We start from the raw sequence: 27,070 nt of genomic DNA on the forward strand, positions 1-27,070 counted from the left end.
TGTATGTTAAGTGAGTCTGGCAGATCAGAGGCAGTAGGGACGACCAGTGATGTTCTCTAGATAAGTGAGTGAATTGGATCATTTTCCTGTCCTGCTGAGCACTGTATTTTGGGTGTAATGAGTATTTTGTGTGTCAGGGAAAATGTATGGAACAAATAGAACATTATTTTCTTTAGGAATGTAGTCAAGAAAAAGTAGTCAAAAATATTTAAGTGGAAATTTCAATTATTTTTACTCAAATACTTTACACCACTGCTGATGACATGCTCAGCTAAAAAAGAAATAGATGGCTCCAGTTCCTAGTGTTCTATCTTGTCATATTTAAAATGTACACAATGTTGGCTTGTTATAGATGTGTATGGCGCTATGAAGTCGTGCTGGTAAATGTGGGTAACCTTCACAGTAGCCAGAAATGGTAAAAGTCCATAGTACAACAGACGTTACGTAATTCCCATGACTAAAGTCAATACAATGGCAGCCATCATTCCAGAAGAGTTCAACATATAAAGTCATTAATCACAAAAAGCATCAGATAATGAAACATGGATATTCAACAGACAGTCACAGTAGATCTCTTCTGATCTACAGTATATCTGATAAACTGGCTCAATACACGAGGTACAATTGATTAGATTTAGAACACCACACTTCTAGTGCTGCGGGTAGCAGGCACAGATCTAGGATCAGTTTACCCTCCTAATCCCTAACTTTACCATTTGGAGGAACATGCTAAATTGACCTGAGAACAGCATATGGAGTAGGTACAACTCTGATTTCTGGCACTTTGTGAGGGGCAGGCATGTCTAATTGAAAACACCCTCTCTGACAGTGACAAATCACAGCTCATCATCACTGGAGGCAGCTAATCCATGGAGAGCAACGGTGGACCAATTTAGCCCCAGAACATAAAGCCTACGCAATAAGGAGCTAATGGTTCAATAGCCAATCAGCTTGCTCTAAAAATGACGAACCTGTATGATACTGAAGGAAACAGCGGAGTCAATATTCTGTCAGAGCTTCAAATGTACAAGTACATGTATCCCCAAGAGGTATGCATAGCCACACAGTATTATTGGCTAAACCCAGCTGATAAAGTCAAACAGTAGTTAGCAACTAGGCATGTATCCAGATGATTCTAAACCATATTGATAAATCATCTGTGAATGTTCCGAGCAGATGTTCATTTGGCATTGGTTTCTATGTGGATTCATTAGTAACCTTCTCACAAATACAGGTGTTTCTTCCTGTCATGGTTATTCATTCGGCTGCAATCTCATTTATTGGATTTGTAATATGCAAAGATAAACAACGAATCATCGACAAGATACAAAACAAATGACTAGACCCCATCTACATCTCTCAGAAAACACTTAGACTCACACACACACACACACTTACACATTTCACAGTTTTTTTTATTTTTATGTCATATGACTATCTCTTTATACCCATTCTCTCTGGTCTTGATCGTCTCTCCCCCTCTCTCTACAGTATTTCACAGTCACTCAGTTTGTGCCTTTTCCTATTTTATTTTGACATTTAGCTTACTGTAATAACTTAATAGAATCACCGTCCCCCAATTACACACAATAATTGTATTAATTTACATGATCAGATTAGGCATGTTGGGTTTCATTACCATCTGGTTTTACACTTGCCTTTTATCGCCTCACGATAATCTGCGGTTGTCATAGCAACAGGTGAGTAATATTAACATTGACCACCCAGCTGTGTTTTTATCAATAAATATTTATTGATAACATTTGAAAGGACATTTTTACGTACAGGTACTAAGTCTAAGAAATGAATTGCCACTGCACATGTCATGTGATCATGCGACAGAACATTCTATTCCAAGAACAGAAACCGAAAGAAACTGAGGAGAAAATATTCCACCAAAAACCATGACCTCATGCACTGTTTCCAAATGAAATATGTATATCAGTTCGACTGGTTGTTTTCAAGTACACTGTGCAATACAGACACACCCCATTAAAAACAGGTAGAGCAAGACTAATGTAAAAAACGGTTACTTCAAACTCAGGCTTAGACCAAACTGTTAAAACCTCCTGGTTTGTTTTTGTCATCCATTTTCTTTTTGGGACTGAATAAAAAGACAACAACCATATTATGTGGTCACTCAACATGCAACTGAATCAATCCTACTCCTCATGCAAACGCCCTGTCCCAGAGACACAGAGCTGACAATGATTGGTCTCTGATAACCATAAGATCGACCGCACACTGTCATGACGTATAACAGTATGTCGACCACTCAGCAGGACGGTACTCCTACGATTGGGCTGGGCCGCCTGCCCCTTCTCCTTGTGGTCGTATTCCGGGAGGGACCAGACGGTTAAGCTTACGGAGACGGAGGAGTCTTCAGGGAATTACAGGACCCTGCCTGGCTCCCGCCTGTGGTGCCTTGGTACTGTGGGGGAGAGAGAGAAGAGAGATGAGAGCGATAAACCTCCAATAAAGATAGCTGTGTACATGTAGATTAGTAGTCCTAGAGACATTCTGTAAAAGGGAAGAAGATAACAGATCATTTCGGGTCAGTGTATTGACCAAATCTGCTACTTTGATAAACCGAGTCAATTGTGAGTTCTGTTTGTAGGTGAAGTTCACTGCACTGTAGTTAAAGCTTAATAGCAGCAATTGTGACCTAAAGACATTAATAAGAGCTCACAAATTCAAGACTCTCTCACTAATTGTAGGTGATAAGCAACAAGCTGTGCCAAACTAAAATCTGTTTTGGAAAGAATCTTTATTGCCTCTGAATCCTCCTTAGAGGACTGCCAAACAGAACTACTCTCTAAAACACCCGTAGTGAAACAGAGATTCTCTCAAACTCCCAGCACTTCAACATGAAAGCACTTGATTGATTATTTCGCTTGCAGAAATCTAGCCGCTCAGAATCGGTTAGTTAAGCAAGCAGAAAAACGTCTTCCTCTCTTTTCATCTCATCGAGGTCAGATCTATTTTCCAGTGAAAGGGTCAGTTCTTCTTGACAGTAATTGTTTTGTTTGCTGGCTAAAAAGCAAAAAGACAGAAGCCATTACAGAAAGAGAGTGAGGGAGAGAGTGATGGTTTACAGAGCAAACAAACACAGTCCTTTTGCGTCCCGGGCGTGTTCTGAATATGTGACTTTTTAGGGGAGGGCCTTGTGAAGGCAGAACAACATTGATTCAAATGGCTGGTGAGGCAGACTGCTAAATAATAGATGTGCTTTCCTGGGGGCTCAAATTAGGATTTCAAAGCATAGTCACATAATGTAACTAACTAAGTAAGTAACCCTGAAGCAAACAGAATAGTCTGCTTAATTGTTCCTTTTCTCAAATCCTCCTCTTGTCTGTCTATCTCTTTTCTTGCTCTCGTGCTGTCTCTTTCACTTAATCTGCAGTATGTCTCTCCCTATCTGTCTGACTCATTCTCTCTTTCTCTCCCTCGCTCCCTCTCTAAACATTGGTGGTTCACTCAGCTGTGTTCTAAAGGAAGACAGTCTCCTTTGTTGCCAACACAATAAAGCAATTACGCAAGGCTGAGTGCACAGGTCACACGGTCTCTCCTTCAACTCCTCAACACTCCTCTCCACTCAATCTATCATCCATAATAATAATAAAATAGATGTATTATTATATCTTTCCAATTAATGTCAGCTATTGTATGTATACCGTGGTTCAGCTACAATGAAATGTAGAAAGGCCTTGATTCTTGACCACTAACCACCTGTACACATGAAAGTCTGATTTTAATTGTATTTTTCCCTAGTAGATTTGGCTCAATAACAACAACAAGAAATCAAGGTAGTTCTACTCGCTGAAAGCATTGGCATTCTCAGCTGTGGTTGTTTTTAACAATGGAGGATTTTCTTGCGCTGGGAGGTAGAGAGGTTGAGAGCCTCTTAGGGTATTGATTATTGAGAAGAATGAGGCCTTAGAAAAGAGAAGGATAATTCTGATGAATGAGTTTCTGTGGCAGGTAACAACACTACCGTCTGAAGTCTAAAACCACCAGACATAAGGTCAAACTAGTCAACTTCAAGATGTTGGGTATTTGAGTAATTTTGACAATATGCAATACAAACCTATTTCAGCTGAGACAGACCTTGAAAATGTTGCATTTGGAAACAAAGACATATGTGGGCACGCACACACACACAAACGAACACCGGCTTTACCTCTATGAGCGGGTGCCAGTGGGCGATGGGTTTTCGTGGGTACGACAGCATTTCGCTCCAGTGGTCTCGGCCCAGGTGCTCTGCATCGTTGCCCACTTTACACACCCCGATGACCTCATTATGGCCTACACTGGATAGGGAAACACACAGAGGCCTTCATTACTCCTGCCTTTGGACAGGAGATGAAGGAGTACTGTCTCGACCTAAACTGAACCTTTATTTGGGTAGTAAGTTAAACCTACAAGTTTAGTCCTAACTTTAGACAGAACATTAAAGTAACATTACAGTAACCCTGTGTGGATCTAAAAGTGAATCACATGTCTAATTGAAAATGTGTGAATTCAGTGATAATTAGGACATCAACCAAAATGTATGATGGGATGTGAAATCTCAGGAAAGAACATTCATATTGCGTCTGTATGAATGGTGTGACAGAGCAACATGATGTGACAGAATGAGAGTATCTTTTCAATAACGGTGTGACAGAACAGTCATTATTTTGTAACATTTTTTTTATTTCACCTTTATTTAACCAGGTAGGTCAGTTGAGAACAAGTTCTCATTTACAACTGCGACCTGGCCAAGATAAAGCAGTTACAGAGTTACACATAAACAAACGTACAGTCAAAAACACAATAGAAAAATATATGTACAGTGTGTGCAAATGTAGAAGATTAGGGAGGTAAGGAAATAAATAGGCCATAGAGGTGAAAAAACGACAATTTAGCATTAACACTGGAGTGATAGATGTGCAGATGATGATGTGTTTATTTTTTATTTTTTTATTTTACCTTTATTTAACCAGGCAAGTCAGTTAAGAACAAATTCTTATTTTCAATGACGGCCTGGGAACAGTGGGTTAACCCATGTGCAAGTAGAGATACTGGGGTGCAAAAGAACAAAAAGACAAATAACAATATGGGGATGAGGTAGTTGGGTGTGCTTTTTACAGATTGGCTGTGTACAGGTACAGTGATTGGTAAGCTGCTCTGACAGCTGATGCTTATAGTTAGAGAGGGAGATATAAGTCTCCATCTTCAGTGATTTTTGCAATTCGTTCCAGTCATTGGCAGCAGAGAACTGGAAGGAAAGGCGGCCAAAGCAGGTGTTGGCTTGACCAGTGAAATATACCTGCTGTAGCGCGTGCTACAGGTGGGTTTGCAAAACTAGGTGATCGTGTGAATATGTCTGCCTTCACAGTAATGATGATACATTTGCCATGGTGGAAAAACATAGCGGTACTAAAATGAGAATTGATAAGAGAAAGAATAGAAAGAAGATAAAGACGAGGAAATGTTGGACTGCTACCCACAAGATAGGAGGCCCTAGAGTAACGTAACCTTCTCTATTTCACTCCCATCGGCATTGAACGCTTTTTAACCCTCTGTAGGCCTTGCATCAATTCTGAATAAGTATTTTCTTGACTGGAGGTACCTACTCTCTCAAGGGGCTATAAGAAGCCTGATAGACTGACAAGTAGCACAAAGGTATATACTGCATAAGAACCACAATGTAAAAACTACTACTACTAGTCACTGAGTTAAAAGCTACTGAGTTAAAAGCTACTGAGTCACTGAGTTAAAAGCTACTGAGTTAAAAGCTACTGAGTCACTGAGTTAAAAGCTACAGAGTCACTGAGTTAAAAGCTACAGAGTTAAAAGCTACTGAGTCACTGAGTTAAAAGCTACTGAGTTAAAAGCTACTGAGTCACTGAGTTAAAAGCTACTGAGTTAAAAACTACTGAGTCACTTAGTTAAAAGCTACTGAGTGAAAAGCTACTGAGTCACTGAGTTAAAAGCTACTGAGTCACTGAGTTAAAAGCTACTGAGTCACTGAGTTAAAATCTACAGAGTTAAAAGCTACTGAGTCACTGAGTTAAAAGCTACTGAGTTAAAAGCTACTGAGTCACGGAGTTAAAAGCTATGGAGTCACTGAGTTAAAAGCTACTGAGTCACTGAGTTAAAAGCTACTGAGTCACGGAGTTAACAACTACTGGATCTCTGAGTTAAAGCTCATTTACTCACCGGTCATAGTCCATGACGGCGATCATAAGGCCGATCTGGTCAATGTTCTCTGGGGGGACATCAAAGACTATGGCTTCATTGTAGACAGGGTTCAGAGTGTTCCTCTTAGTGGAGGTCTTCCTCTTCTTTAATCTCCGACCGTCACACATTAGAGAGACCTTCACATACGGGTCTAGAGAGAGAGAGAGAGAGAGAGAGAGAGAGAGAGAGAGAGAGAGAGAAAGAGAAAGAGAGAGAGAGACTGAGACCGAGACAGACCGAGACAGACTGAGACCGAGACATAGAGACTGAGAAAGAGTCTGCTGTGCTATTTTTGTTGTCTACAGCATATGTTGATGTTAAGTAGTATTGAATAGAAACACACAGTGTTATAGTGATGTGCTGAATAGAAATACACAGTGAGATATTATGTGTTTTTGTGGTAGTATTGTTATGGTGTGAGGTAGTGTTGACTTCTACCTGATGCCCCAGTGATGTCCATGGCCTTAAGGTTCCTGGCCTTGATCATGGTGATGGTCAGTCTGCCGGCGGTGGGCAGGTAGCACAGAGAGAACATCAGGTCTCCCAGATCCACATTATCCTGCAGGGTGGAAACACAATACAACACCACAATATCAACCACATTATCCTGCAGGGTGGAAACACAATACAACACCACAATATCAACCACATTATCCTGCAGGGTGGAAACACAATACAACACCACACTATCAACCACATTATCCTGTAGGGTGGAAACATAATACAACACCACACTATCAACCACATTATCCTGCAGGGTGGAAACACAATACAACACCACACTATCAACCACATTATCCTGCAGGGTGGAAACACAATACAACACCACAATATCAACCACATTATCCTGCAGGGTGGAAACACAATACAACACCACAATATCAACCACATTATCCTGCAGGGTGGAAACACAATACAACACCACACTATCAACCACATTATCCTGTAGGGTGGAAACACAATACAACACCACACTATCAACCACATTATCCTGCAGGGTGGAAACACAATACAACACCACAATATCAACCACATTATCCTGCAGGGTGGAAACACAATACAACACCACAATATCAACCACATTATCCTGCAGGGTGGAAACACAATACAACACCACACTATCAACCACATTATCCTGCAGGGTGGAAACACAATACAACACCACAATATCAACCACATTATCCTGCAGGGTGGAAACACAATACAACACCACACTATCAACCACATTATCCTGCAGGGTGGAAACACAATACAACACCACACTATCAACCACATTATCCTGCAGGGTGGAAACACAATACAACACCACACTATCAACCACATTATCCTGCAGGGTGGAAACACAATACAACACCACACTATCAACCACATTATCCTGCAGGGTGGAACACAATACAACACCACAATATCAACCACATTATCCTGTAGGGTGGAAACACAATACAACACCACAATATCAACCACATTATCCTGTAGGGTGGAAACACAATACAACACCACAATATCAACCACATTATCCTGCAGGGTGGAAACATAATACAACAATATTAACCACATTATGATGCAGCGTGGAAACACAATACAACAATATCAACCACTGTATCCTGCAGGATGGAAACACAACACCACTATATCAACCACTGTATCCTACAGGATGGAAACACAATACAACAATATCAACCACTGTATCCTGCAGGATGGAAACACAACACCACTATATCAACCACTGTATCCTGCAGGATGGAAACACAATACAACAATATCAACCACTGTATCCTGCAGGATGGAAACACAACACCACTATATCAACCACTGTATCCTACAGGGTGGAAACACAATACAACAATATCAATCACTGTATCCTGCTGGGTGGAAACACAATACAACACCACATTATCCTGCAGGGTGGAAACACAATACAACACCACAATATCAACCACATTATCCTGCAGGGTGGAACACAATACAACACCACAATATCAACCACATTATCCTGCAGGGTGGAACACAATACAACACCACATTATCCTGCAGGGTGGAAACACAATACAACACCACAATATCAACCACATTATCCTGCAGGGTGGAAACACAATACAACACCACAATATCAACCACTGTATCCTGCAGGGTGGAAACACAATACAACACCACAATATCAACCACATTATCCTGCAGGGTGGAACACAATACAACACCACAATATCAACCACATTATCCTGCAGGGTGGAAACATAATACAACAATATTAACCACATTATGATGCAGCGTGGAAACACAATACAACAATATCAACCACTGTATCCTGCAGGATGGAAACACAATACAACAATATCAACCACTGTATCCTGCAGGATGGAAACACAACACCACTATATCAATCACTGTATCCTGCAGGATGGAAACACAACACCACTATATCAACCACTGTATCCTGCAGGATGGAAACACAATACAACAATATCAACCACTGTATTCTACAGGATGGAAACACAATACAACAATATCAACCACTGTATCCTGCAGGATGGAAACACAATACAACAATATCAACCACTGTATCCTGCAGGATGGAAACACAATACAACAATATCAACCACTGTATCCTGCAGGGTGGAAACACAATACAACAATATCAACCACTGTATCCTGCAGGGTGGAAACACAATACAACAATATCAACCACTGTATCCTGCAGGGTGGAAACACAATACAACAATATCAACCACTGTATCCTGCAGGGTGGAAACACAATACAACAATATCAACCACTGTATCCTGCAGGGTGGAAACACAATACAACAATATCAACCACTGTATCCTGCAGGATGGAAACACAACACCACTATATCAATCACTGTATCCTGCAGGATGGAAACACAACACCACTATATCAACCACTGTATCCTGCAGGATGGAAACACAATACAACAATATCAACCACTGTATTCTACAGGATGGAAACACAATACAACAATATCAATCACTGTATCCTACAGGGTGGAAACACAACACCACTATATCAACCACTGTATCCTGCAGGATGGAAGCACAATACAACAATATCAACCACTGTATTCTGCAGGGGGGAAACACAATACAACAATATCAACCACTGTATCCTGCAGGGTGGAAACACAATACAACAATATCAACCACTGTGTCCTGCAGGGTGGAAACACAATACAACAATATCAACCACTGTATCCTGCAGGGGGGAAACACAATACAATAATATCAACCACTGTATCCTGCAGGATGGAAGCACAATACAACAATATCAACCACTGTATCCTGCAGGGTGGAAACACAACACCACTATATCAACCACTGTATCCTGCAGGATGGAAGCACAATACAACAATATCAACCACTGTATCCTGCAGGGTGGAAACACAATACAATAATATCAACCACTGTATCCTGCAGGGGGGAAACACAATACAATAATATCAACCACTGTATCCTGCAGGGGGGAAACACAATACAACAATATCAACCACTGTATCCTGCAGGGTGGAAGCACATCATAACAATATCAACCACTGTATCCTGCAGGGGGGAAACACAATACAACAATATCAATCACTGTATCCTGCAGGGGGGAAACACAATACAATAATATCAACCACTGTATCCTGCAGGATGGAAGCACAATACAACAATATCAACCACTGTATCCTGCAGGGTGGAAACACAACACCACTATATCAACCACTGTATCCTGCAGGATGGAAGCACAATACAACAATATCAACCACTGTATCCTGCAGGGTGGAAACACAATACAATAATATCAACCACTGTATCCTGCAGGGGGGAAACACAATACAATAATATCAACCACTGTATCCTGCAGGGGGGAAACACAATACAACAATCTCAACCACTGTATCCTGCAGGGTGGAAGCACATCATAACAATATCAATCACTGTATCCTGCAGGATGGAAGCACAATACAACAATATCAACCACTGTATCCTGCAGGATGGAAGCACATCATAACAATATGAACCACTGTATCCTGCAGGGTGGAAACACAATACAACAATATCAACCACTGTATCCTGCAGGATGGAAACACAATACAACAATATCAACCACTGTATCCTGCAGGGTGGAAACACAATACAACAATATCAACCACTGTATCCTGCAGGGTGGAAACACAATACAACAATATCAACCACTGTATCCTGCAGGGTGGAAACACAATACAACAATATCAACCACTGTATCCTGCAGGGTGGAAACACAATACAACAATATCAACCACTGTATCCTGCAGGATGGAAACACAACACCACTATATCAATCACTGTATCCTGCAGGATGGAAACACAACACCACTATATCAACCACTGTATCCTGCAGGATGGAAACACAATACAACAATATCAACCACTGTATTCTACAGGATGGAAACACAATACAACAATATCAACCACTGTATCCTGCAGGGTGGAAACACAATACAACAATATCAATCACTGTATCCTACAGGGTGGAAACACAACACCACTATATCAACCACTGTATCCTGCAGGATGGAAGCACAATACAACAATATCAACCACTGTATTCTGCAGGGGGGAAACACAATACAACAATATCAACCACTGTATCCTGCAGGGTGGAAACACAATACAACAATATCAACCACTGTGTCCTGCAGGGTGGAAACACAATACAACAATATCAACCACTGTATCCTGCAGGGGGGAAACACAATACAATAATATCAACCACTGTATCCTGCAGGATGGAAGCACAATACAATAATATCAACCACTGTATCCTGCAGGGTGGAAACACAACACCACTATATCAACCACTGTATCCTGCAGGATGGAAGCACAATACAACAATATCAACCACTGTACTCCTGCAGGGTGGAAACACAATACAATAATATCAACCACTGTATCCTGCAGGGGGGAAACACAATACAATAATATCAACCACTGTATCCTGCAGGGGGGAAACACAATACAACAATATCAACCACTGTATCCTGCAGGGTGGAAGCACATCATAACAATATCAACCACTGTATCCTGCAGGGGGGAAACACAATACAACAATATCAATCACTGTATCCTGCAGGGGGGAAACACAATACAATAATATCAACCACTGTATCCTGCAGGATGGAAGCACAATACAACAATATCAACCACTGTATCCTGCAGGGTGGAAACACAACACCACTATATCAACCACTGTATCCTGCAGGATGGAAGCACAATACAACAATATCAACCACTGTATCCTGCAGGGTGGAAACACAATACAATAATATCAACCACTGTATCCTGCAGGGGGGAAACACAATACAATAATATCAACCACTGTATCCTGCAGGGGGGAAACACAATACAACAATCTCAACCACTGTATCCTGCAGGGTGGAAGCACATCATAACAATATCAATCACTGTATCCTGCAGGATGGAAGCACAATACAACAATATCAACCACTGTATCCTGCAGGATGGAAGCACATCATAACAATATGAACCACTGTATCCTGCAGGGTGGAAACACAATACAACAATATCAACCACTGTATCCTGCAGGATGGAAACACAATACAACAATATCAACCACTGTATCCTGCAGGGTGGAAACACAATACAACAATATCAACCACTGTATCCTGCAGGGTGGAAACACAACACCACTATATCAACCACTGTATCCTGCAGGGGGGAAACACAATACAACAATATCAACCACTGTATCCTGCAGGGTGGAAGCACAATACAACAATATCAATCACTGTATCCTGCAGGGTGGAAACACAACACCACTATATCAACCACTAAATAAATCATCTCAAAATAATCAACATACGGTCAGGATCGTTCAAGGAGAAGATACTTATTGTTCTTACCCTCAATATCATTAGAATAAGTATGGAATAGAATGCTATCACAACAAGCTCTGATCATATCAAGCACAAACCATTGCCTTGGGATTTTACAAGGACTTGAGCCAACATGTTGACCAAAAATCCCATGGCAACTCTCTAGTTGGTTTCGGTGAAGGGTAGGAAAAGCTTTTTCTTATGAGATTAACAATGGCAAATTCCCTCACTCTCTTTATAACTAATATGTTGCTAATTTATATGAGAACTCATCACCGACATAAGTATCATCACTAACTCATAAAGATCAAATCAAAAATGTAAAACTCGCTCACAGGTAATGGTGTAGTAGCAAAGATGTCAGGATAGATATATCTGAAACCCTTCCCAGTCATTTGTCTGGAAAACTCCCTCTCATATTTCCAATAATAAACAATGATGCTACGCGAGTGAGAAGACTTCTGTTCGGCTGTAAAAAGCAACAGCTCAATTATCACCCTGTTCTGAAAATAACTCTGTAGAGTTGGTGAGATCTCCTCCTGGTGATCTTCTCTTACACACTGAGAATTCCACTGGAACATTTTAATGGGAGAGCAATAACTTTCAATGCAATATTTAAATTGATTAACCCAATGAAAGGTTTCATAAAAACGTTACCAAACTTACACAAAATATAGCCCTGCAAATAGCCATAATGGTGCTGTACAACGTGTTTGAAAGAGTATTCAGTAAGCAACCGTTTGTTTACCTTCATTAAACAACTTTGTTCCAATATTTCTGTCATTCAGTGATATTTATTCCCATAGTAATTTGTTATGGATCCATAACTAAATAAACATCAGCATTTTGAAAGAGTATTTTTATTATTATTTTATTTACTAAAGTGTAAAGATGTTGATGAAAAAATACTGTACTGCTGTTTTAAGTTAGAAATGTAACACTTCAGAGTACTTAAGCATGGAATACATTGCAGGTAGGGGGATGTCCACACCTACAGTAGCCGGGCTATTAAAAGTCTATTGTCCTGCTAATCGTGCTCCAAGTGTTTGAAAACCTGTTTTCAAAATGCCACCAGCTGTCCATCACGACTGTAAATAAAAACACAGCATATTGTTTACATTTTGTTTACATTCTTTATTGTAACCACAATGTCACAAATAATTGTATCTACCTTTCCAATTACATTTAGAGTTTGGGATTAATTTGATTAATATTATGGTGTTTCTATTCCAAGGAAAATGAAAAAGCCTCTGGTTTTCCGTTATCTGTACAACGGACGGTCAGGAGTACTGTACTGGGCTATTTAGCTAAAAATGCAGTGTCCTGCAGGCACACGGGAGACTGGGGTTCAATTCCCCAACAGGGAGGAAGGAGTAGACTGTCATTGTAAAATGACTTGCGTAGTTAAGTAATTACAATAATTACATATAGAGGATTGGAGGATATTTCTGTAATTCAGCGATATTTATTCCCATAGTAATTCGTTATGGATCCAACTATCCAACTAACTAAACATCAGCCTTTTGAAAGAGTATTTTTATCATTATTTTATCAATGAAAGCATAAAGATGTCATTATTAGTTACATCATTTCAGTGTGAACCTGCAGACTGGCACTAAGAACAGAACAGCGAGAACGTTTCCCTAGTCAGCGCCATTATAAATGCAATGCCCCTTAAAGTGTTGCCAGTGTGGCGGGGTGGGGGTCCACCCCCTTCCCCATGGGCTAGGTAGGTCTTCTGTGCGCGGCTCTGCGGCCCATCCCGTGCCCCCTGCCCTCATGCCTTGAACCTTGCACTCTTTCAGTAGATACAGCTGTAGAACTGCAAGGCAGTCCCATTGTGCGCCACTCGGGAGCCATGATCAATATATATTGTTCTGCTAATAACAGGATTAATAATATATACATGTGAGGATATCCAACAGGATTTTATATCATTCTAAATTAATAATAATAATAATAATAATCGCTTTGTTTAAAAAATAACAACATTTTGGAGATTATTTCATTTTCAAATAATGTAAAATGAGTGAGAAAAAGGCCATTCTTGAACATGGGGCTAATTTCTCATTTGTAAATAAAGCCAGTTGGTTATTTAGAATGATTTATTTCTGTTTTTAGATGGAGAAAAACAAAAAACCTACAGTCATCTCATGGGTTTCCCAGTCAAGGACAAATCAGGTATTGAACCAGAATCTGTAGCAACACAGCTTGTTCTGCTATGCAGTGTCTTAGACCATTGCACCACTCAGGTGCTATACAACATGACTGGCCGGGAGAAGCATACAGTACTACAGTAAGAGCAAAATAATCCTAAAAATAAAATAATAAAAACCTTAGTGTAACAATAGTTTTAGTAAGTAATACTGAAATTGTGCACAATTATCATTTTCTATTTAGGTTTATGTCGCCGATTCATTGTCAGTTAGAGGCACAGTAGGACCCAAAAGCATAATCAGTGCTCTAACTCTCCCTTGCGCTGGTCTGGAGCAAGGAAGTGGAGATGACACAATGATGAAAATAATCATGGCCTCTAAACCTTCAAGCTGCATACTGGACCCTATTCCAACTAAACTACTGAAAGAGCTGCTTCCTGTGCTTGGCCCTCCTATGTTGAACATAATAAACGGCTCTCTATCCACCGGATGTGTACCAAACTCACTAAAAGTGGCAGTAATAAAGCCTCTCTTGAAAAAGCCAAACCTTGACCCAGAAAATATAAAAAACTATCGGCCTATATCGAATCTTCCATTCCTGTCAAATTTTTTAGAAAAGGCTGTTGCGCAGCAACTTACTGCCTTCCTGAAGACAAACAATGTATACGAAATGTTTCAGTCTGGGTTTAGACCCCATCATAGCACTGAGACGGCACTTGTGAAGGTGGTAAATGACATTTTAATGGCATCGGACCGAGGCTCTGCATTTGTCCTCGTGCTCCTAGACCTTAGTGCTGCTTTTGATACCATCGATCACCACATTCTTTTGGAGAGATTGGAAACCCAAATTGGTCTACACGGACTAGTTCTGGCCTGGTTTAGATCTTATCTGTCGGAAAGATATCAGTTTGTCTCTGTGAATGGTTTGTCCTCTGACAAATCAACTGTAAATTTCGGTGTTCCTCAAGGTTCCGTTTTAGGACCACTATTGTTTTCACTATATATTTTACCTCTTGGGGATGTTATTCGAAAACATAATGTTAACTTTCACTGCTATGCGGATGACACACAGCTGTACATTTCAATGAAACATGGTGAAGCCCCAAAATTGCCCTTGCTAGAAGCATGTGTTTCAGACATAAGGAAGTGGATGGCTGCAAACTTTCTACTTTTAAACTCGGACAAAACAGAGATGCTTGTTCTAGGTCCCAAGAAACAAAGAGATCTTCTGTTGAATCTGACAATTAATCTTAATGGTTGTACAGTCGTCTCAAATAAAACTGTGAAGGACCTCGGCGTTACTCTGGACCCTGATCTCTCTTTTGAAGAACATATCAAGACCATTTCAAGGACAGCTTTTTTCCATCTACGTAACATTGCAAAAATCAGAAACTTTCTGTCCAAAAATGATGCAGAAAAATTAATCCATGCTTTTGTCACTTCTAGGTTAGACTACTGCAATGCTCTACTTTCCGGCTACCCGGATAAAGCACTAAATAAACGTCAGTTGGTGCTAAATACGGCTGCTAGAATCCTGACTAGAACCAAAACATTTGATCATATTACTCCAGTGCTAGCCTCTCTACACTGGCTTCCTGTCAAAGCGAGGGCTGATTTCAAGGTTTTACTGCTAACCTACAAAGCATTACATGGGCTTGCTCCTACCTATCTCTCTGATTTGGTCCTGCCGTACATACCTACACGTACGCTACGGTCACAAGACGCAGGCCTCCTAATTGTCCCTAGAATTTCTAAGCAAACAGCTAGAGGCAGGGCTTTCTCCTATAGAGCTCCATTGTTATGGAACGGTCTGCCTACCCATGTCAGAGACGCAAACTCGGTCTCAACCTTTAAGTCTTTACTGAAGACTCCTCTTCAGTGGGTCATATGATTGAGTGTAGTCTGGCCCAGGAGTGGGAAGGTGAACGGAAAGGCTCTGGAGCAACGAACCGCCCTTGCTGTCTCTGCCTGGCCAGTTCCCCTCTTTCCACTGGGATTCTCTGCCTCTAACCCTATTACAGGGGCTGAGTCACTGGCTTACTGGGGCTCTCTCATGCCGTCCCTGGAAGGGGTGCGTCACCTGAGTGGGTTGATTCACTGATGTGGTCATCCTGTCTGCGTTGGCGCCCCCCCTTGGGTTGTGCCATGGCGGAGATCTTTGTGGGCTATACTCAGCCTTGTCTCAGGATGGTAAGTTGGTGGTTGAAGATATCCCTCTAGTGGTGTAGGGGCTGTGCTTTGGCAAAGTGGGTGGGGTTATATCCTTCCTGTTTGGCCCTGTCCGGGGGTGTCCTCGGATTGGGCCACAGTGTCTCCTGACCCCTCCTGTCTCAGCCTCCAGTATTTATGCTGCAGTAGTTTATGTGTCGGGGGGCTAGGGTCAGTTTGTTATATCTGGAGTACTTCTCCTGTCCTATTCGATGTCCTGTGTGAATCTAAGTGTGCGTTCTCTAATTCTCTCCTTCTCTCTTTCTTTCTCTCTCTCGGAGGACCTGAGCCCTAGGACCATGCCCCAGGACTACCTGACATGATGACTCCTTGCTGTCCCCAGTCCACCTGGCCGTGCTGCTGCTCCAGTTTCAACTGTTCTGCCTTATTATTATTCGACCATGCTGGTCATTTATGAACATTTGAACATCTTGGCCATGTTCTGTTATAATCTCCACCCGGCACAGCCAGAAGAGGACTGGCCACCCCACATAGCCTGGTTCTTCTCTAGGTTTCTTCCTAGGTTTTGGCCTTTCTAGGAAGTTTTTCCTAGCCACCATGCTTCTACACCTGCATTGCTTGCTGTTTGGGGTTTTAGGCTGGGTTTCTGTACAGCACTTTGAGATATCAGCTTATGTACGAAGGGCTGTATAAATCAATTTGATTTGATTTGATTTGAGATGCAGGGTACCGTACTAAACCAAAAATTACCTCTAAGTGTAAGGTGTCAACTTTTAAAGGTGGAACCACTGTATATAGTACTGTAGTACTACTAATGAATACAACTAGGCAATCCTAAGGCATCTTAATGTGTATGCAGCCTTGCACTCCATCAAAAAACTCGGAAGCATTTTTTTTTTACAATTACTTTCTCCTTCCCAAACTAGATTAGTGAACACAAACAGAATGCCCCTCAGACTGTTAATAGCAGTGCGTTCTGCTGGTCTCTCTCTGCCGTCTACCATGCCCGATGGGGGGGGGGGGGTTGTTTTCTCCCAGAACCCCCTGTGGTGTTCCGTAATGAGGTCCCTGCGTCCTGTGACATTTACACGCCTCCCCCTAATTGTCTTCCTATCAGGTTGCTCAGGGGTGCAAGATCCGTGTCCCAGGCACCCGGGGACCCCCGTAGGGCCTTCGCCAGCAGGAAATAGCATTTTAAGAGGGCACGGGTGGGAAGGGGGTGACAGTAGGTGTAGGAGGCAACAGCGGGTGTAGGAGAAGGTGACGACTGTGCTCCACTGAGAGTCTCTGGTCATCACGTCGCCTCACAGCCCCAAGTCTCACTGGCTTTACACATCCCAGCTAAAGTACAGCCTCGTAGAGACAATACACTGCTAACGCCAATGATCAAAGAAATAGCCATGGTTTCAGGTAACATAATCTACTTACAGTAGCTACTACTCTGCACAGGAGAAGCTAAGTGAGTCCTACAGTTGTGCAGTCATACCTCTTTGTTTCAGAACATCAAAATGACATATAAACGGATTTCTTCTATGGTCATGGCCTCAGCACAGATGTGGAATATACAGTAGCTGCACTTCCATTGAACTGTATAGGCCCTTCACACTAGAGACAAACAACAAGTGTACTGGATCCTGTGTTTGTTAGAGACGTCTTCTTATTGTGTGCTCATAGCTCTAAATCATTACAATGTGACAATGCTGCTGCCTCCTTGGTGCTGCATCTTCCCTGAGCAGAGGAACACAAACCTGAAATAGCACCCAGTCAGTTATACAGGCAAGCTGTCTCTGCTTCATTTATAACAATGACTCTGCATTCACCATCAATAGAAGCCTATGCTGTGCCGTGATTTTGACAAATGGCCAATATTGCAGCAGATAAGCAAACACCCCTCTATAACCAGCAGGGCTGCTCTCCCGCGAGTCTAACAATCAGTTATACGTCAACTAAGCGGATATTGGTTTTGTGTGTGTGTTCGTGTATGTATGTGTGTGTGTGTGTGTGTGTGTGTGTGTGTGTGTGTGTGTGTGTGTGTGTGTGTGTGTGTGTGTGTGTGTGTGTGTGTGTGTGTGTGTGTGTGTGTGTGTGTGTGTGTGTGCGCATTCCTGTCCTTGTGTGTGTATGTGTGTGCAGGGCAGCAGGTAGCCTAGCACTTAAGAGCATTGGAACCGAAAGGTTGCTGGTTCAAATCCCTGAGCCGACCAAGTGAAAAATCTGTCCCTTAACCCAAATTGCTCTGGATTAGTGTCTGCTCAATGACTAAAATGTAAAAGTATGCATTGGCAAACATCAGAAAGCCAGACTTGGTTGAGACAACCCCCAAAGGATTGTAGAGAACCTGAAGGAGGGAATAAGGAAGAGTGAATGTGTCAAAGACTAAAATACAGGATGTTTCACATTTAGAGGAGGCTGGTGGGAGGAGCTATAGGAGGATGGACAAATTATACTGGCTGGAATGGAATGCTATCAAACATAATGAAACCAGTTTGGACTCCATTCCATTCCAACCATTACAATAAGCCTGTCCTCCTACAGCTCCTCCCACCAGCCTCCCATGTTCACATTGCTTGATGAGGAAAACCAGTGAGAGGAAGACACAGGAATACATCCAGATGACTTTACAGTCTCTGTTATGGTTTTCCTCTACAGTCTTCAATCATCCCTGTCAAACTGGGCTGGTCCCAAGACAGTGAATAGAAATGGGCAGAAATGCCACTAAGGCCACACAACAAGCAATGTATTTCGAAAGACTTTGCTTTAAAATCCCAGGTAAACTTAATACCCGGGGTAACAGATCAATATGAACATAATAAATGTATCCCACAGGAGCCTGTTCGAGTAACAATTTGTGTACTGAAACTATAAGCAGAGGTCAGATGTAACCCCTGAATCTCCCTCCTACCCCATCTCTGCTCCATCTTTCTGTCAGTCACTCTTATTGACCTCCATCAGGAATCCTTCCCTCTGATTGGTTGTCAGGCAGACAGATACATCACGCTACCCCCACAATCATATGGGAGTTAATGGGGGCCACTCATCTGCAAACAACACAAATAACAGGTCACGTTCCCCACAACCACCTTGTATTGTCTTTATATGGCAACCACAATCTAGCCTTATCAAGGCTATTCCTCCAAGAAAGATGGATTTGTGAAAATTACTTTTTTTCACTGTTAGAAAATCACAATAGCAATGCTCATCACATAAGTGCAAACACACAGGGTGCAACTTGCGACCACAAGGAACCATTTAAATATAAACAGGTTCTCCGGCACAAAATGCGTATCAGCCAATTAAAATTGTCGATTTACTTGCACATTACAGAACGGTAAGTTACAGCTGGTCCCATCAGATAATATGGCACATGTTAGCCCTATGCTAACCTCAATAGGTGGCACTGATTATATCCTGGCACAAATTCTTCATCAGCCTATCAAAGATCTGAGACTTTATATCCACCAACCAACAATGTGTTGTTTGACGTACTCGAAATAGGCCAAGCTACAAATAAAACTGCACTTTCACTGTTTCTCTGAGGCTTTCTGGGATGTCATTTGAACAACATCACTGCTCTACTATTTCGGGAGCCATGACTGTCATCAACTTCGTCTATGTTTGGTGTGCAGTGGTATCAGAGTGCAGTAGTAACACACACTCTGTCTACACATATTCAAAGTTAACACGCAGCTGGTAAACATAACAGCAGGTTACAACAGATCCGAAAGGCTGTGAAAATAACATTGAACAATACAACTGTGGCTAGCTAATGATGAAAGGGATGAGGAGTTGTTATTTTGTCATTCAAGGCCAGTTGCTATCTTACAATAACTGTTCCATTTCAGAGAAACTGCTACATTTCCAAAGTAATTGAGGCGTGTTGTTATCTTACAATAACTGTGATATTTCAGTGCAACTGGCATGTTGTAGAGAATAACATTCCGTCCCCATGTATATCTTCCCCATCATACCGATACTGATACATACTGATACAGCTGGTCAGTGAGGATTCGCCTGTGTGATTCTGTCAGCTATGTGAGGAGATGTGGATCTGATTGCCTCAGGTTGTGAAAGAAGGGAGAGATGAATGATCTTGTCAGCTCTATGAGACACACTCCTCCCTCTTTCTCAGTAACACTTTCAGCGGGGTTGTTTCATACTATCTCACCCTTCATCTCACTCTGTTTTTTGTTCTTTCTATTTTCGCCTCGACTAGTGGTTCAGAGAGAGGGAAGATAGAATATATTGGTTGGACACAGAGTGTTATAGACACTAGAGAGTAGTCCTGTCAGGTTTCTTTGTTTCTTCTGATCTATGATTATATAAGTGTGCTCTGACATTTTTCACTGGGTCCAGACTCTGACTGGCTACATGATAGCTTTGAAGGTAATGCATTATTTATAACTGGAGGATCTCTGGTTCAAGCCCCCTCATCAGCCACAACAGTTTTACCTTCAAGACCCTAACAACCTCCTCCGATATGCAGATGTATTCATGTCACAGTACACAGTGAGCGGTTAACCCAAGTGTACATAATATACTGTAGCTAGACTCTGTATGAGCAGAGATCCTCCAGTTATAAGTAACGCATTACCTTCAAAGATATCATGTAGCCAGTCAGAGTCTGTCATTTGCAATAAATTGTTGTGTTTGGGGCCATGTGCTTGCTTATGAAAGTCAAGAGAAAGCCATTTCACTGGGCTGGGTCTGTGAACTGTTCTCAAATAAAATAAAATAAAATAACATGTGTAGACCTTACAGTGACATTCTTATTTACAAGCCCTTAACCAACAATGCTTTACGAAGTTAATTAAGAAAGAAAATACAAATAAGTGCTAAGTAAAAAATTGATAATAAAAAAATTGAAATGAGAAAATAGAAGTAACAAATAATGAAACAGCAGCAGTAAAATAACAAGCGATACAGGGGGTACAGGTACAGAGTTAATGTGGAGGCTATATACAGGGGGTACAGGTACAGAGTTAATGTGGAGGCTATATACAGGGGGTACAGGTACAGAGTTAATGTGGAGGCTATATACAGGGGGTACAGGTACAGAGTTAATGTGGAGGCTATATACAGGGGGTACAGGTACAGAGTTAATGTGGAGGCTATATACAGGGGGTACAGGTACAGAGTTAATGTGGAGGCTATATACAGGGGTACAGGTACAGAGTTAATGTGGAGGCTATATACAGGGGGTACAGGTACAGAGTTAATGTGGAGGCTATATACAGGGGGTACAGGTACAGAGTTAATGTGGGGGGGGGGGGGGCACTGGTTAGTTGAGGTAATTGAGGTAGTATGTACATGTAGGTAGAGTTAAAGTGACTATGCATAGATTATGAACAGAGAGTAGCAGCAGTGTAAAAGAGGGTTCTGGGTAGCCCTTTGATTAGCTGTTCAGGAGTCTTATGGCTTGGGGGTAGAAGCTGTTAAGAAGCCTTTTGGACCAAGACTTGGTACCGCTTGCCATGCGGTAGCAGAGAGAACAGTCTATGACTAGGGTGGCTGGAGTCTTTCACAATTTTTAGGGCCTTCCTCTGACACCACCTGATATAGAGGTCCTGGATGGCAGGAAGCTTGGCCCCAGTGATGTACTGGGCCGTACGCACTATCCTCTGTAGTGCCTTGCGGTCGGAGGCCATACCAGGCAGGCATACCAGGCAGTGATGCAACCAATGTTCTCAATGGTGCAGTAGTAGAACCTTTTGAGGACCTGAGGACTAGAGGCTTTGTCGTGCCCTCTTCACAACTGTCTTAGTGTGTTTGGACCTTGATAGTTTGTTGGTGATGTGGACACCAAGGAACTTGAAGCTCTGAACCTGTTCCACTACAGCCCCGTTGATGAGAATGGGGCGTGCTCGGTCCTCCTTTTCTTGTAGTCCACAATCATCTCCTTTGTTTTGATAATGTTGAGGGAGAGGTTGTTGTACGCAACTTAATGATAGTCTTGGAGTCGTGCCTGTCCATGCAGTCGTGAGTTAACAGGGAGTACAGGAGGGGACTGAGCTTGCACCCCAGAGGGGCCCCCTTGTTGAGGATCAGAGTGGCAGAGTGTTACCTACCCTTACCACCTGGGGGCGGCCAGTCAGGAAGTCCAGAATCCAGTTGCAGAAGGAGGTGTTTAGTCCCAGGGTCCTTAGCTTGACAGAGCATCTTAGACAGATATCATGTGGTTTGGATTGGGTTTGAACTGTTCCAGAGAGCTTCATGTGCCCTCAGGCTAAGGAATGCTAACCACAGACAGCTCAACACAAACAAGACTACTGCAATCCAATTGTAATATCATTGTGAAAATAAAATATAAAGACAAAAATATATAAATGTATAACTTACAGGCTATAACTAGGCCCAGAGTTTTTCCTGGTCAGGTTACATGGTCAGGAAAACTCCTGGTCTTAGTCATGAGGGATGTATGATTTCTTGGTCTTGGTTAGGGCTGCTCCCTGTGGTTGCTGGGGCTCCAGACTTAGTGGGAGGCCCAGTCCAGCCCTAGACAGGCTCTAGTGATTAATGGATGCCATCACCATCTCTGTGTCAACCTGTCAAAGCTGCCTCCCTCTCACTGACAGCCGAGATGTACGTCACTCCCCTCTGAAATGAAGCCCTCCATCCTGCTATGTGTATTCAAACATAAACATGCACAGAAGCACATGTGGCACATGCATGCACACGCACACTCCCGCACACACACACATGCACACACACACATACATCCAAATACCACTGCTCTCAATTATGTGCCTGCTGTCAAATGAAATACCATGAGCTTGAGACTGATATTTTTGTCCTTCCCAAATATAGATATACTAAGAGCTAATGACCCATGTTACCAGACAACCCCTCACTGGCACATTATTTAGGTCATATTCCTAAATAATGGCTGGATCAAAGTGGCAAATACATTTGAAGTCTAATTAAACTTATCAAAGACCCAATATGAGTGGCCATTTATTAATTACTACCTACACTGAGTCTGCCCTCCACTATATACTTTTATTTCTCTGCCCAGCCTATTACCACCCTCATTGTGTCCAACTGTACACACTTAGAAAAACAATATTTTGCGATTCCAGTTAGAACCCTTTTTGGTTCCAGGTAGAACTGTTTTTTATAAGAGGGTATTCATATTATTATTTAGTCGAACATTAGTATTCATGGTTAAAGTAGAGCTCATCAGAGATGGTGGGTACACCGTCATCTCACCGTCATCACCCAGAGAGAGAGAGAACCAATTGCCTGATTACCAGACAGGTGAGGTGGAGGCGGAGGAGGCAGAGCTGAGGGGAGGAGGGAGGTGAGAGAGAGGAGGCAGAGGAGGTGAGGGGATGGAGGTAGGGTTCAGTTGTGTCACAGAGCATCCAATTAAACCACACTGAGACAGTCAGACACACGCACACATGTGGCCAATATGTTAGACAACCAATTATGTGAGACAAGAAGATAGCAGTGGAGGGGAGAGGAGAGCAGAGCAGTGAAGAGAGAGAGCAGAGTAGGAGAGAGGACAGGAGAGGACGGCTGATGTTAACAAGGCAGCAGAGGGCCTGCATTCAGATAATTACCACTGAGTACACTCTGAAGCCCAACCTTTACATCCAAAACCCCAGGGCCTCAATAAAAGATCTCTTTGTGAATGTAGCCCAGCACTAACACAGGATTCAGCAGGGCATTGGTTGAATCAGTACTGGAAAAGTCTGCACACCCTCTATGTAGCTTCGCAGGAGTAGGGCTGGCCAGCCCTGACTTACACTATCCAACCAGCCACATTGGCTGGAACAAAAGTCGACAGCCAGGGCCAGAGTAGGATTGACCACCCCTGGTCTAAGTGCCTTTGAGTTCCATTGATATGGGTTGAAGGGAAAGGCAGGTCATTAGCTATCCCTATTATTCTCCAGGCAACAGGGCACAGGGCTCTAACACAGTCATCCTGAAGGAATAATGAGTCACCTAGAGTCAGGTCACCTGGGTTCCAAACTCATGAAAGTCAAAATGGTCGCTGTTCAGACAAACTACAAGACTTGTATCACTATTAAAGGCACAGAATCACCTAAACCCCGACACAGAGGACAGAATAACCGGCTCATGAATTATTATTATGCATGCTGTCAACATTTGCATGCTTTCCTTGCTCTGTGACTGTATTGCAAACCTGTGTGCACAGGAATGCTCTGAGTGGGTGTTAAATCCTTTGTGACAAATGTCATCATATATCAGTGTGTGTGAGGGTGTTCTCTTCATCAGCTCCGCCTCATTGATTCAGCACTGACCTCCCTGGAATAATATGAATCATATTTTATAATCAATGGGAGGGCAGAGCTCTGATAAATGCCAGTTCCATGTGACATGAAAAACACAGACAGGATCAATGGTCACATCACAGCTACTGTAGCTCACACACTGAGAAAGGCGCTGGTCCATCAATGAGATCACTGAAGACAGGGCCTACCTGTGATTGTCCACAACAAGACAGGTCTGTCTGATCTTACACAGCTTTGAAAAGGATTGCTGTGAGGAGATGATTAAACATCTCTATTCTAAGAAGACATAATGGGGAGAAGTGGTTGGAGAATGTCATATAAAAAATTGCAGGAGACAGCAGTCTACAGAAAAAAGTAGAGAGAACTTAATTTGTAATTTTTAAATGTACTTGCACATTTTCTCCTCTCCTCGACTGCATGTGCTGCAGCAGGAAAGGGGTCATTGCCTAAGCAACCAAATACGTGTTTGCTACAACACCTTGCATGTTTCAGCAAGGAGCAACAATATTTCTTCACGTTGTAGAGTCCAAACCCACTGCCTCCAGGTCATCTATAAGTCTTTGCTAGGTAAATCCCCACCTTATCTCAGCTCACTGGTCACCATAGCAACACCCTCCCGTAGCACGCGCTCCAGCAGGTGTATTTCTCTCGCCATCCCCAAAGCACCTCCTTTGGCCTCCTTTACGTCCAGTTCTCTGCTGCCAATGACTGGAACGAATTGCAAACGTCACTGAAACTGGAGACTTACATCTCCCTCACTAACTATAAGCATCAGCTGTCAGAGCAGCTTACAGATCACTGCACCTGTACACAGACAATCTGTAAATAGCCCACCCAACTACATCATCCCCATATTGTTATCTTTTTGCTCTTTTGCACCCCAGTATCTCTACTTGCGCATCATCATCTGCACATCTATCACTCCAGTGTTAATGCTAAATTGTAATTACTTCGCCACTAAAGCCTATTTATTGCCTTTCCTCCTTACTTCATTTGCACACACTGTGTACATTTACATTTACATTTAAGTCATTTAGCAGACGCTCTTATCCAGAGCGACTTACAAATTGGTGCGTTCACCTTAAGACATCCAGTGGAACAGCCACTTTACAATAGTGCATCTAAATATTTTAAGGGGGGTGAGAAGGATTACTTTATCCTATCCTAGGTATTCCTTAAAGAGGTGGGGTTTCAGGTGTCTCTGGAAGGTGGTGATTGACTCCGCTGTCCTGGCGTCGTGAGGGAGTTTGTTCCACCATTGGGGGGCCAGAGCAGCGAACAGTTTTGACTGGGCTGAGCGGGAACTGTACTTCCTCAGTGGTAGGGAGGCGAGCAGGCCAGAGGTGGATGAACGCAGTGCCCTTGTTTGGGTGTAGGGCCTGATCAGAGCCTGGAGGTACTGAGGTGCCGTTCCCCTCACAGCTCCGTAGGCAAGCACCATGGTCTTGTAGCGGATGCGAGCTTCAACTGGAAGCCAGTGGAGAGAGCGGAGGAGCGGGGTGACGTGAGAGAACTTGGGAAGGTTGAACACCAGACGGGCTGCGGCGTTCTGGATGAGTTGTAGGGGTTTAATGGCACAGGCAGGAGCCCAGCCAACAGCGAGTTGCAGTAATCCAGACGGGAGATGACAAGTGCCTGGATTAGGACCTGCGCCGCTTCCTGTGTGAGGCAGGGTCGTACTCTGCGGATGTTGTAGAGCATGAACCTACAGGAACGGGCCACCGCCTTGATGTTAGTTGAGAACGACAGGGTGTTGTCCAGGATCACGCCAAGGTTCTTAGCGCTCTGGGAGGAGGACACAATGGAGTTGTCAACCGTGATGGCGAGATCATGGAACGAGCAGTCCTTCCCCGGGAGGAAGAGCAGCTCCGTCTTGCCGAGGTTCAGCTTGAGGTGGTGATCCGTCATCCACACTGATATGTCTGCCAGACATGCAGAGATGCGATTCGCCACCTGGTCATCAGAAGGGGGAAAGGAGAAGATTAATTGTGTGTCGTCTGCATAGCAATGATAGGAGAGACCATGTGAGGTTATGACAGAGCCAAGTGACTTGGTGTATAGCGAGAATAGGAGAGGGCCTAGAACAGAGCCCTGGGGACGCCAGTGGTGAGAGCGCGTGGTGAGGAGACAGATTCTCGCCACGCCACCTGGTAGGGAGCGACCTGTCAGGTAGGACGCAATCCAAGCGTGGGCCGCGCCGGAGATGCCCAACTCGGAGAGGGTGGAGAGGAGGATCTGATGGTTCACAGTATCGAAGGCAGCCGATAGGTCTAGAAGGATGAGAGCAGAGGAGAGAGAGTTAGCTTTAGCAGTGCGGAGCGCCTCCGTGATACAGAGAAGAGCAGTCTCAGTTGAATGACTAGTCTTGAAACCTGACTGATTAGGATCAAGA

The 27,070-nt window shown here is 42.8% G+C and overlaps 1 protein-coding gene across 1 annotated transcript in view; it reads right to left on the reverse strand.

Annotated features, from left to right (window-relative positions):
- Positions 1-207: 207 nt before the first annotated feature.
- Positions 208-27,070, reverse strand: part of LOC115112551 (synaptotagmin-9-like) — a 56,151-nt gene continuing 29,288 nt past the window's right edge. The window contains exons 4-7 of the mRNA XM_029639635.2: positions 6,664-6,784; positions 6,205-6,376; positions 4,181-4,310; positions 208-2,431 (exon numbers count right to left, since the gene is read on the reverse strand). Of these exons, the coding sequence (XP_029495495.2) occupies positions 2,363-2,431; positions 4,181-4,310; positions 6,205-6,376; positions 6,664-6,784 (492 nt within the window). The 3' untranslated portion in view covers positions 208-2,362. The remainder of the gene's footprint in view (positions 2,432-4,180; positions 4,311-6,204; positions 6,377-6,663; positions 6,785-27,070) is intronic.

The sequence above is a fragment of the Oncorhynchus nerka genome, linkage group LG27 (assembly GCF_034236695.1).
Source record: "Oncorhynchus nerka isolate Pitt River linkage group LG27, Oner_Uvic_2.0, whole genome shotgun sequence".
In the NCBI taxonomy this organism is placed as follows: Eukaryota; Metazoa; Chordata; class Actinopteri; order Salmoniformes; family Salmonidae; genus Oncorhynchus; species Oncorhynchus nerka.